This window comes from Parasteatoda tepidariorum, chromosome 2, assembly GCF_982258835.1.
Source record: "Parasteatoda tepidariorum strain Cologne lab strain chromosome 2, Ptep-v5.0, whole genome shotgun sequence".
In the NCBI taxonomy this organism is placed as follows: Eukaryota; Metazoa; Arthropoda; class Arachnida; order Araneae; family Theridiidae; genus Parasteatoda; species Parasteatoda tepidariorum.
The window spans coordinates 64366583-64380145 of NC_141756.1; the positions used below are offsets into that span (position 1 = coordinate 64366583).

Here is a 13563-nt window from a genome sequence, read left to right on the forward strand (position 1 = left end):
ATTACTTTCAATGAAATTTTATTTTACTCTTTCTTAGTTGTGAATGGAAAAAAAGAATGGGAAAATGGAGAAAAAAACATTGAACGAAAAATTAACCAAGGTGCTCACTTTCCAAAAGCAGCAATATTTCATGAGACTTTCATAGTAAAATAAGTAATATTTAAAGAAATTGGTACATTATCATGGCATAAAATAAAATCATTTTAAATAATTTCACATTTATAATTATGTATATTAAGAATTTAAATATATATACAAAATAAATTTGGTAATATTTTTAAAAAAATTAAAAACAAAATTGTTTATTGTTTCATGTTTTAAAGCTTCATGATATTTAACAAACAAAAAATTATTTTATAATTCAATATCAATAATAATCAAATTCAATAAAAATTTTATACAGGATCAAGAAAAACATGAATTAATTTTCAAAAATGTTTATTATCATAATATTTGAACTAATAAATAAACTAATATATAAACTAGTATATATAAATTCTAATACTAACTAATAATAGAACTAATAATATAAACATAATATTTGAACTATTAAATAAAGCAAAAGCTCAATTATAAAAAAAGGCTCAATTATAATAACAAAAATTATTAATAAGAATTATTTATTAAAATAACATTTATGAAAGAAAAAATGAATGGAAGTAACACAAAATAAGTTTTTACAAGATACTAATTATATAAAACATTTTCAATGTGTCTAATATTTGATTGAAACACAATTCTGGAAAAGTTATCAGTGATCATTTAAAAATGTAACAGTTCAATGATTACCAAAGTAAATAGTGAATTTAATGAGAAATTTTAGTTCTTAGAGTGATATTTTCCAGTTCTCTGAAAATTGTAGGTTTTCACCATTTCTATAGAAAATTATAATGCTTGCGAATATAAATTAAAATTAGTTTAAATTTTTGATTAATTTTTTTATATATTAACAAGTAATTATTACAACATAAGTACACACTAATGCAACCTATTATTATACAATCAACATTTTAAAGGATTTTTAACAAAAAATTTTATCAAATGCTACATTAAAATAAAAGTTTTAACTACATTAAAAAAAGGACAATAATTTACCTTTACTCCCCGATAAACAAATCCTTTGTTATAGAGTTGCTTGAATGTGTACCATACACTCTCCATGAAAGAAGGATATAAAGTTTTGTAGTCATTTTCAAAATCAATCCACCTACCCATACGACCAACGATTTCCTAAATAACAAAAAAAAAAAAGAAAGAAAAGAAAAATAACAAAAATAAAACTTATTATTCAAAATTTCTTAAGCAAGCAATGAATAAGTAAAATGCATTTCACAATAAACTTTAGAAAAAACAACTTAATCCAGCATGTGAAAATTTTTTAATTTCGCCAAATATAATATATAATTCTAGATTTACTACAATAGTAGTAAATGAGTAAACTTGATATATTGAACCACATTGTGAAAATCATAAATTAAAGATAAGGAGATAAAGATTCTAAATATTATTCTAATCAATTTAGGTAAATTAGTTTTAATGTTTTTCACATTACCAAATAAAGGCTGTTAAGTTAAAAAATAATATATTCAACACATAATATTAAAATAAGATTTAGACATTTTTCTGAGAAATCATAATTTTTCAATTAAATGTCAAGTTCAATTAAATGTACAGTTGAATAACAAAAAATTCTAAAATGGCTGCATTGCACCAAACAATATTATGTACTTTGAGTAAAAAAAAGAAGAAAAAAAAAGAACTGCAATTTAAACTAAGTCAGAAAATAAAATGAAAGTAGGTAAGATCATTGAGGCTTAAATTGCAACTTGTGTAACATTAAATTGTAATGTATACATTTATAAGTTTTGCTTCAAATTATTATTCAAAACAAATGCTTAAAAGAAAACACTTGGACTAAAAATTGTGAAAATATTATTTTAATGAATATGAACTCCGATGGCCATACTTCCCACTCCTTTGCATAGCGCATCACAATTTTTCGACATTCATTGTTGTAATTTGCAATTCCTAATTTTTCGACATCTTTTGGGCCTTTAATATCAAGAGTTTTGTCAATTTCGTATTCCTGAAATAGAATTTTTAAAAAAAATTTAAAATCTATTAGTACAAACACATATCTAAATCAAAGGAGGAAGGCAAAACCTTATTGACTTTTATAATAATTAAGTCCTACCATGAACTATATTATATATAATCAATGTCATAAACTAATGTAAAACATTATGTTTTGAGAAAAGTGAAATAATCAGACATCAGATTGTCTTGTTTGAAGTATAAATCTTAACTTACCTAAGGTCAAATGTCTAATAAAATCAAAAGCAAAAAAATGCAACTGAAATTTATTAGTCTAAATATATTTCAAAATTAAATGGAGTTAATAAAATTTAAAAAAAAAATTATCAAAAATTAAAATAAATTAAAGATTAGAGTTATAAGAAATTTTTTCAAAGTTTTGTAAAAAAAAATTATAGTTCTAAGTCTTAACCATATTCTTAGTATTTTATATTTGGATATTTTTGTAATATAGAGGGATTAATTTTAAATGAAAAATAACATTTAGAATTTCATTTTAAAAAGTAGGCTGTAGTTAAAAGTAAATATTTTGTGAATTATTGCTTCAGATTAAGCTCTTAAAATCTAAAATGGATAGACACAAATTCAAAGAATATAAATTTGATAGAAATATTGAAACATAAAAAAAAAGAATAAGAACTTCCAAAATCATTTATTTAGAAAGAGCAATTTTTTTCTTCAAATGAAACTAATATTAAGCTTGGAAATCTGTCTTCTCACATTCAGAAACCTTATTAAAGACCTTTAGTCTTAAAAGATGATTAAATTTATATTTCGCAACTGTGTTATAGTGGAAAATAAGCTTAAAAAAGTAGCAACCTCGAACATCAAAATCTTTAGCATGATTGGAATTGTATTTGGAATATCAAAGCAGACAATATTCATCTATAAATAGATATATGATTCCAGGAAGAAGAAATTATCTGAAATTTTTTTCTCAATGTGTAGTTATAATTGCCAAGGAACTCAAAATAAGTCGAAAGTACTTAATTTTTTTTCTCTTGTACACAGAAGATATTTAAAAGAGTGTAATTTTTATGCACAAAAGCAATATTTACAAAATTTAAATAGAGCAAGAGATTTTTTTTTTATCCAATAATAAGATTGAAACATAGATTTACGATGATATTGAGTGTGTTTAAAAATGATTACTGAAATACACGATTCAAGATTTCAATATCGTAGTATGATATTAATAATCTATATAAGCATAGAAATAAAGAGACACATTATAGTAACTAATTGATGCCTTCACAGCTTAAGAACATTTCCAAAGTCAAAATTAATTAAAAGACTAACAAAAATAATGCTATATGAGTTAGAGGTAGGGCAAAGAAAATATGGCCTAACTGTGCCATGTGAGGATTTTTAAATCCTCAAAATTACTAACTGGAGAAGAAAAGAGCAGAATAGAGGAAGGTTCTAGGGAAGGCTTTGGCCCACAAAGGGCTGTCATGCTAACAGAAGTATGCTATTGAAAATTAACTCCATTTAATTTTAGACAAATGAAAAAAGGGACATATATCAACTGATTAAATAATTCTTCTGTTACAAACTGGAATTTTCAACAAAATTGCTTCTCATTAAAATATAAGTTCTAAAAAAATAAGAAAAACACTTTTAAATGTTTACAATTTTGGGATTGCTTTTAACATTACCAACTTTATATTTTTGTGCATGCCACAGTAATTTATTAATTCTAGCTAAAGTTATTAGGATTTTTTTTTTTCTCAAAGATTATCCGAAGTTGTGTTTTTCTCTGTGTAATCTGTGAAAAAAACCTGAGTTTAAAAATAAAAAGTCATTATTGCATGTGAAGGAGAACTTTGAGAAAAAAGGGGGTGAAGATAAAAGTGAAATAAATGCCTTGTTAACGAGATTTTGAACAAGTAACAAAAATTAAATTTTAGATCAGTGGAACACTTGACAACATCATTAATAAATAGATAGATGAATAGAGTGAATTTACATAGTGGCAGAATGCAGGAAAAACACAGCTTCTTCAGAAACATATTTGATGACTGTAACACGTGAATAAAGTACAAATGATTAGATGAAAGAAAAAGGGAACATAATCATAGCTAAACATAACCGAGTCATGTGCCTTAACTTCCGGAAGGATCTTACACAGTAGCTTTAACAATCCATGGGGGAGAGAGAGAAGTCTGACCAAGTCTCGACTTTTTTTAACATAGAGATTCGATGTCATCGACCCATTACAAGCTACTGAGCATCTTGCATAAATTATTTTACAGTTAGATGAAGAGTTGAGTAGTAACTGGCTTCTCCCATTTGGAAAAACATTGCCTCACAAGCGTGGTTTGTTAAACTCCTGATGAACGCCAGACCTCAAACTTTTAAGACGTCACCCTGTGACTTAACTAGAGAGAAACGACAAGCATAAGCTCGGCTGATTTGACGCGATTATCGATTATATTTCCAACAAAATAGGTAGAATTCTGCGAATTAGCAGTAGAATCGCACGCCTGTTTATACCTTTTATTTAAATTAGCAAGGTCGTGAACATATATCTGAATACACATGACAACCCTTTAGCAAGCATTTGTCCTAACCTGAGTAGAGTATAAGCATGTGTTTAAACTTAAGAATGGAATTTCAATGTGCACCAAAGTTTCAAAATAAAAACATTAAACTTCATTTCATAGCCTTAATAGAACTCACAGGGTTCATGCTCTACTTTAAAAATAAAATTCAAGTACATTTCAAGGACTTTTTAAGACTTATTTAAAATTCTCAAGGACTTAAATTTTAGTAAAAAAAAACTAAAATTTAAAATTTTAAACCAAAATGTCTTGACGATAATAGTTAGTTGAGGATAAATGTTAGACGATAATAGCAGTACTGAAAAATAAAACTTCCATTGCTCTGTAATCTAAGTGTAAAAAAAAGCAAAGGTTGATTGACATCAAGTCAAGGATAAAATTCATGATGCATAAAAATGTCTGACTTGAATTTTACATAAGGCCTATTTTAAACTAGGTATACAATCTCTGAACAAGCAAAGATTCGGACAAGTCATGAAAAGAGGAACATTTCAAACAATCTATACAAAAATGAAAACAAAGTACACTCAAATTTAGTTATAATAACAAATCTACAGATAGAGTAAAGAAAATAGAAAACATACTACTTAAAATTATTAAAAGATATTTATTAGTAAAAAACTCATGCATCTTAAATGATATGTAAAGAACAAAACTATCATTAACAAATATAATAAATAATTTTTGAATGTCTGTGGTAAAATATGATTGAAAAAAGAATCAAATAAAGCGGACAAAAATAAAAAAAAGCTGAACTTCTACAACATAGTCACAGGGAAGATGCGGGGGGGGGGGGAGTGTTCTACATAATACTGTAATGTCAATGAGATATATAAAAACAACTCTGCCAGAAGATTTTTATTTAATATTTTCAAATATTTAAAGTGGAAGAAGCATTTAGACAGTGAAATTTAAATTGTTCTTAAATACAATTTTAAAATTTTGATCACTTCTCTAATAAAGAAAATTAATCAATTATTGTCTCAGATTAATTAGGATTTTAAATTAATTACCGGTCAGTCATTTTAAATTGAAACAGTAGCCAACTTTCACCTTAAAATCTTCTGATAGATTCTTCCTAATAATTTTCGTCACTTTGACTGTTTTAATTAACCAATCATACTTGAATTTATTAAATTATTTTCAGTAGCATTAATCGTACGCACTTTGTGTTTGCCTTTCTACTTGATTAAACGCCATCAAAAAAAAAATTTTTTTAATTAACAATAATATATTTTCATAATATATTTAATGGTAGCTATGATTTTTTTTTTATTTCGAATTAATTTTTGCAGTATATATAGAATTGACTGTTTTAATTAACCTGTGATTGTTTTAATTAAGCAATCATACTTGAATTTCTTTTTCAGTAGCATTAATTGTACGCACTTTGTGTTTGCCTTTCAATTTGACTAAACATCATCATAACTGAACTGACTAAAACGTAATCATAAAATAAATTTTTTTTTAATTAATAATAATATATTTTTATAATAATATATTAAATAGTAGCTACGAATTTTTTTTTGATTTCATGAATGAATTTTTGCAGTATATATAGAATTATTGTTAATATTTTTTTATTCATTGAATTTAAAAATTTTATATTGCTTTTATTTAAAAGAAAAATAACAATTTACTAAGTTAGTTTTTTAAACTTTTATTTGTATTAGATTTTAAAAAAAAATGCCTCTCAAAAAGCAGGTAAGGTCAATACATTAAAGAAAGCATGTATTATTTGAAACACACAATTCAAATTTTCTGTCAAATAAAAATTTTATTTTTCAAAAGTAAGAAGAAACATAAAGCATTGCTCTACTGTTGTTGGCTAGCATATAATAATCCCCTTTCCCGGAATTGTGTAGCAGGGGCAGCAAATGAGTAAAACGAATCACCCCATTAAAAATAAAGTTTCGGGTTATCTTTTGAAGTCCCCTTCTACAAGAAAGTATTATTCCATCATTTGCAACATGTCGCTATTGACGAGACCCATGGCTGAACCAATTATTTATTTCACCTCAATCTTTCTCACTAGCTAATACTTTTTTTTAACAAATCAGTTAGGATTTTTAAAAAAAAACGAAATGTGATAAACTTCAGGGGCCTCATTGCAACGCGGGGCCTGGGCCCATCCTTAAAAAGGGATCAGCCCAGGAGGCTACTGCAGGGGGAAAAAGTTCCTTCCAAATCCAACTACTCATATTTCTCTCTTTGAGTTAAAAGCAGGGACTACAATAGGGTCAAACCCAGAGCTAAGTCAAACCAGTCTTTGCTGAGGACCACGTTGACTAAGAGGGAAATCGTGCAGAGGGAAATTGAGCAACTGATAAGCGTGGACAGCCAGGGCTAAAGAGAATAGAAGGGCTGGTTTACTCCTTTGTAAAGACCCTCGACGCGCCAATCCTCCGATTTTCTCTAGTGACGTCACTTTGGCGCAAAGTTCGCACTTTTACTTCAAGAACGGAGCGTTCGGCCTCAATAGCTCTAACTAATATTGAAACATTTCTTTTTTTGACATATTCTAAGACATTTGTTTTTTTCTATAATGACTTTCCTCAGTTTTTGTAGTGAATTTACAAACATTTAAAACTATTATCGAAATGCCAGTTTGCGTGATTGCAACTTGCAAAATTTCTGATAAAAAAAACAAAAGGAAAAAATATAATTTTCCGCATGTTCCCTGAAGTAAATGAACAACTATGTAAAGAATGGATTCCGAAATGACACAGTTAATATAAAACAGCAATACGTTTATTCTATCGCTAAGAACTTTTATAAAAATTCATTATCTAAATAGAAACCGCCTCGTTACTTCAAAAATAACGGTAGGTGAAAAAAATTAAAAAATTTATAAAGTCAAAGAAAATTAAAATGTAAATAAAAAGTATAAATAAAATATATAGTGCATAGTTGAAATTTTCCTAATTTCATAACACATTTTTTAATGTAGTTATTCTAAATATTTATGATTTTTTAAAAAAATATATTATCTTAAATTTAAATATCTATAAATTATATCATCGTAAATTTAAATATCTATAAGCAATTGTAAAATTTCTAATGTCATTATGAGCCTAAATTATTATTTTGTTTCAGTAATTAGCATTTAAGGTTGATGTTTCCTAATGATTGAGTATGAACAAATTAATGGCATATTTTAAAATCAGGGATTTTAAATTTAACTCAACTTATTGTTATAAATGAATATGCATCGTAGATAAAAAAAAAAGTGTCGATCTATGCTTTCATTTTGCTTAATAATTAAAGTTAAAACTGAACTTTTTAAAAATAAAGTATTTATAGTGTCATTTTCGCTTATAAGTTTAAAATATTTTTATAAGTTTAAAATGGTATTTTTTTTAATATAATGGCCAAGAAGGTTTTTTTGAACTATGTTTATGAACGGAAATAATGTTTAATTACGTCAAGCTGAAAGCTAATAACCAGAAAAAGTCTAACTTATTTTTACAAAGAAAAATATGCAAAGTTATCATAATATCTTTGCGTGCGATCTTCCGAGATCTGTGGACACAGTGATGTCATGAGGAGGGAAATTGTAGCTTCAGCTCTAAGAGCGCAGTGAACTAGTCCTTCTATTCTCTTTAGCCCTGGTGGACAGCACGCGTCATCAAAGGTAGGAAAGTCATTCTATGGCACTTACGTGCGTCAGAACTTAAACACAGAAATGCGGAAATTGGGGTGGTTTTTTAAAGAGTTTCAGATACTTTTCAAGGTCATTTTAAATTTTTCAAGGATTTAACATTATTTTCAAGTACTTCTAGGGGCCCTTGAAAATCAAAATGAAATTCAAGTACTTTTCAAGGTTTTTTCAAGGCCGCGGGAACCCTGAATTCAGCAACAAAACACTAAAAAGACATTTATCTTAAAATAAAACTTACTACAGGTAAACCATGACAATCCCATCCAAAACGACGATCAACATGAAATCCAGATTGGTGAGCTACTCGAGTCACAATATCTTTTATTGTTCCAGCAAGAAGGTGACCATAATGAGGGAGACCAGTGGCAAATGGAGGACCATCATAGAAAGTGTACCTTTCAAACAAACAAATTAAACAATGCAATTTTCAAGCTGAAGAAAATAAATAAATGTTGTAGTATGTGTGGTATTGTGACTCGTAATAAAAAAAATCAGTTTTAACCATTACATTTAATTATTTACATTTTAAACAGTTAGCCTAATAAAATAAAAACACAAGCTTGAATATTCTAAAAAATATATATAAACAGGGATTTATAAAAAAATTCAAAGTTTGTAGGAGACAAGGACAACTTTTAATAGCAAGCATATTATAGATTGAAAAGTAGCATAACAGTTTTTTGCTTTAGGTTCAATTTTACAATAATATTAAACACCAGCTATGATTCTGTAGGCGTCACCCTAACAGAGGTTCGTAAACCCCTGATTATATACACAGCGGTCCGAAGCAGCGTGCTAAAAGTAGCAAAACTACTACAGTTGACACTTTTCAAAAGAAGTAGTGTATTAAGAAGAATGCAATACAATAAAACAGCAGTTTGTAGCAATTTTTAACAACTGCTTTTGACATTAGTTTAGTAAAGAAACAAGATTCAAAAGCAACTAATTTTTCAAATCTTTGCAAGTCTGTCAATGGACACGATAAAAATGCCCCAGAGTCCAAGCATTAATAAAAATTATAACAAATGCTCTAGAGCGAGTCTTTTTTCTTTAATCTAGCTATTATATATAATGACAATTATTTAAACTAGTTGTCAAGAATACTGGCAAATTTATCTCTTTGTCAATACCTTCAAGTGCAAATATACATTCATGGAACGCAAGAATACTAGATGTAATTTTAACGGAAAGAATTATATTTTCTCCGTACTTCCATTTTTTCGAAGAAATAAAAGAGCAGTAATCACTTAACAAAATCACAAACATTTTATAGATTATTAACATTTTTTTTAAATTACATATTTGCTGTTGAGAAAGGCAAAAAAAGAAAAAAACAAATTAGTAAAAAAATTATATAAAAACCTGGCTCATACAAATATGTATGAAGAATTCTTAATAACTCCTTGTGTTTAATAAAAAAAAAAATTATTCAAAACAATTTTGATCACTGGCATCAATTATGTTTTTTAACAACGTTTGTCTCCTAAAAGAAGAGACTACATTACGAAAGTAGTTAACAATTGGTACTTTTTAAAATAAAGTAGCTACAGTTAAATACAAAAAAATTTAGCTTTTCTCCCAGATAATAACTATAGTATATATAACTATATTATAAAAGCAGGCTACAAGTGATGAAAACAAGGAAACGCAAAAAATAAAAAGTAAAGGGAATTTAAAAGAAAGAAGAAAAGAAATTATTAAGAATTTTAAAAACTAAAAAAATATCAATTAATCAGGAAAAAAATTTTTTGTCATAAACTCAAAAGAATAGTGCTTTCTGATATTATAGAAATATAACCAAAGCAAAATATATCAATACAATAATATATAGTTCTCATTGAAATGTTCTCTTTTTCTTCATTTGTAATTGTTTCTTATATATACAGACAGACCTCGATATAAGGTCACCCTAAGGGACATTGCAAAAGTGACCTTATAAGCGGGGTGACCTTTTAACCGATTCATTAGCAGTTCGTAACTAAGCACGTAAATAGTACACATTATGATTTTTTAAAAATGGTAATACAAACAAAAACAATCGGCCACAAATTAAATATTTTGGTCAATAAATTTTAACAGAATTAGTAAAGAATTAAGGAAAGTTAGATTTAAAAAAAAAATATTATTTAAAATAAAGCTGTTTACAATTTTCCTCAAAGTGTACATGCATACAATACATCTTACCTTATTTAAAATAATCATTTATGCAGGTCTGTCTCGTTTGTGGTTTCATTTTTCGAACAATGTTTTCTAGATTTAATAAGTTCTCAAAATGTTCCTCAGCTCCCTCATGGTTTGTAAAAAAATTTCGTATGACAATTATTGCATTGAAGGCTTGGGTTACAACTACAGTCTCTGGATCACTGTCATTGTCCTCACTGTCCACAACTTGTGAAACAATTTCAGAAATTGTAGCTTGTTTGTTGGCTGCAATATTTTCCTAGAACTCGAGAGGGGTAATTGCCTTGTAAGGAAATTAAATAGGCTTTTGTTAGAAAAGAGCTCCCCTCGACTCAGATTAAAATGATCTTATAAGCGATAACAATTTTTAAAACTTGACCATATATTCGATAATCTGTAACAAAGAATTCCTATGCAGTGAGCCGGAACTTTGGAAAAGTGACCTTATATGCAGGTTGACCTTATATGCGGATGACCTTATATCGAGGTCTGACTGTGTATATATATATATATATATATATATATATATATATATATATATATATATATATATATAATTTGTTTAGCTTAACGGAACTGAAACAGAGCTGTTTTAATCATGATCAGCATTTATTCAGACACTGTTCTAATTTTATCCATAATAATACAGTGGAAAATCCAATGCCTGATATCAGGGCCTTAAGCAAGCCCGAAATTAGATTTTTTTATGCAAGGATTTTTTAAGGTAAGCAACCATCAAAACTTGCATTATTCAATAAAAAAATAACAAATAAATGATAAATAATGTCAATTACAAATACAATGCTTTCTTACAGTTTGAATAACATTGAAAAAATTAAAGAATGTGTAGTATGATAAAAAATATAGAAAAAAAAATAAAAGTGAGCAAATGAAAATGTGAACTTCTTTTTCATGAATAAAGATGCATTCTTTTTTCTTTTCTTCACAACTGATGTAAAGAATTAGCAGAGCAGATAATCAAATAATTTGATTTAATAAAAAAATAATAATGTAAAACAAGGAATTGAATAGAGTAATTTTTTAAAGTAAAACATTTAAAATTTACAAAGAAATAAAGCTTGTCTACTCTGATCTTCTCAAATTTATCAGATCCCAAGAATTATTTTTGTATGGAGAAAAGAAAAAACAATTTGCATACTTTAAAAATTCCAAAATAGAGGTTGTTCGTAAATGTAACCCAGGATATGAAACTTTATACTGAAAATAAAAACATATATTAACAAAACCCTTCATAAAAATTTTGCAATACGTAAAGCTTTTTTTAGAATAATAATTATCTCAAGGCAGTAAACTTTGATAATTTTTTTTTACAGATAATTTAGTCTTATTTATAAGATAAATAAAGGTATGAAGGAAAAGAAAACAATCAACACTCAAGTTTAAACAGCAGAAAGAACCAGGAGATAAAAATCAATACTTAGGTTTGCCTTTGGACTGTTTCAGACAATTTTTGAAAGCATCAATAGATTTCCAAAACTGAAGTATTTTCTCCTCTTCTTTAGGAAAATCAATATATTCTGGAACTGCTTCAGCCATTTTGGTCTAAAAATATGTTTGAAATTTCAGACATGAAATATATGTAAATGATATAAGAATCACTAATATTTTTTTTTCTTTTTAAAATTGGAGAGTGTGAAAGTTATTCGGAATTTCTAAAATCAATATTAAGTTTTAGCCACAGCCTAGCAGTGACACGAAAAAACAAAAACATCCCAGAATAAGGTAGCTTGAAAAGTAAATTGCATACTTTTGAACAAGACACATTATTATTTTTTTTTTTTAATTTGTTCCCAGTGAAAGAATTAGGCAGTTTTAGTGATTTTAGTTTGCGCAAACTAGAAGTTCCTTCTATGGAAATATCCCCAAAAGAGTGCATAAATTAACTTCATTTTTAAACTAGCTTTATTTACCTATGCATTAAACACTGTTTAACTTTAGTAGGAAGTTTTTGTTACAGGTACTTGTGCCAAGCTATACAGTAGTATAAGATGCATGTATCAACACCTGATCATGACTTCAGGGCAGCGAGAAACTAAAAACAAAACAGAAACTCTAAAGGCTTAACTCATAATCAAAGCCTGGCTGCAGGATAAATTAAATATTTTTTTTAAATTTTTGAAAAAGTTAAAAATCCTTTGGCACCTAGGTGAAGTTGACTCAAATAAGTACAGATAAGACAAGTTCCTCAAAACAGTTAAATCTTGAAGTAGTTCTGCTTTTTCTACCTGGCTCATACTAACATTCCAAAAAGAAGAAAAACAAATTTAGTTTTACTACCTCTGCACAGTCTCTGTAAACTTCTACACATTCAATAATTTTGTATGGTCTTACAGAAGCAAATAATGCCACCATATGTTAAACAATACATTCAGGTAGAGACATAATAATTTTACCTCATCAGAACATTTTCAGGCTGAGAAAGTTCTGTATAGATGAAATGCAATTTTATTCAACATAGCGTAAAATTGTTTTAAATTAAGAGTATTTCCAACATATTCTTAATATCTGAATGCTTCATATGCACCACAAAAAGTTGTAAGATAATTCGCGAAAAATTTTATATGACACCTTAAGCTCATAATGACGTATATACTATTTTATAACATGAACTTATAAATTTATATACTCTATTTAATACTGAATTAAAGACCAAGAATTATGTTAAAAATAATAACTAACGTATCCACAATATAAATACATTGAAAGCATAAAATATTCAAATCATAATTATAAAGATAGAACTAATAAAAAACATTCTTTTCAACAAATTAACAACCCATTTTAAAACTTTAAATAACTTCTATGTCATAAGTTCAAATGTCATTGTAATTTTTTTGATACTCTTTAACAATTTCTACTTACAGATTATTAGCATGTGGACAAACAAAACTGTTCCACTGTTTACAACTAAAAAATCTGCTGAAAGGAAAGCTGAACCGCAAACCTGGCAACGCCGCACTCTTTTGGTTTTGTTATCAAAAAGCGAAAAATACGATTTTTTCTACAGCATTTCATCATGCAGAAGTTCCATTTCTTAATTTT

General features: G+C 27.3%; 1 protein-coding gene across 4 annotated transcripts in view; it reads right to left on the reverse strand.

The window, feature by feature from the left end:
- IleRS (Isoleucyl-tRNA synthetase) overlaps positions 1 to 13426 on the reverse strand; it is a 51358-nt gene extending 37932 nt beyond the window's left edge. The window contains exons 1-5 of one of the 4 annotated variants that reach the window (XM_087157433.1): positions 13384 to 13426; positions 11939 to 12063; positions 8558 to 8714; positions 1967 to 2086; positions 1096 to 1230 (exon numbers count right to left, since the gene is read on the reverse strand). In XM_087157433.1, coding sequence (XP_087013559.1) covers positions 1096 to 1230; positions 1967 to 2086; positions 8558 to 8714; positions 11939 to 12057 — 531 coding nt within the window. In that variant the 5' untranslated portion in view covers positions 12058 to 12063; positions 13384 to 13426. Of the gene's footprint in view, positions 1 to 1095; positions 1231 to 1966; positions 2087 to 8557; positions 8715 to 11938; positions 12064 to 12914 lie in introns of all 4 variants that reach the window. The other 3 variants (XM_087157435.1, XM_087157432.1, XM_087157434.1) reach the window with 3 other exon arrangements.
- Between the last annotated feature and the right edge of the window lie 137 nt (positions 13427 to 13563).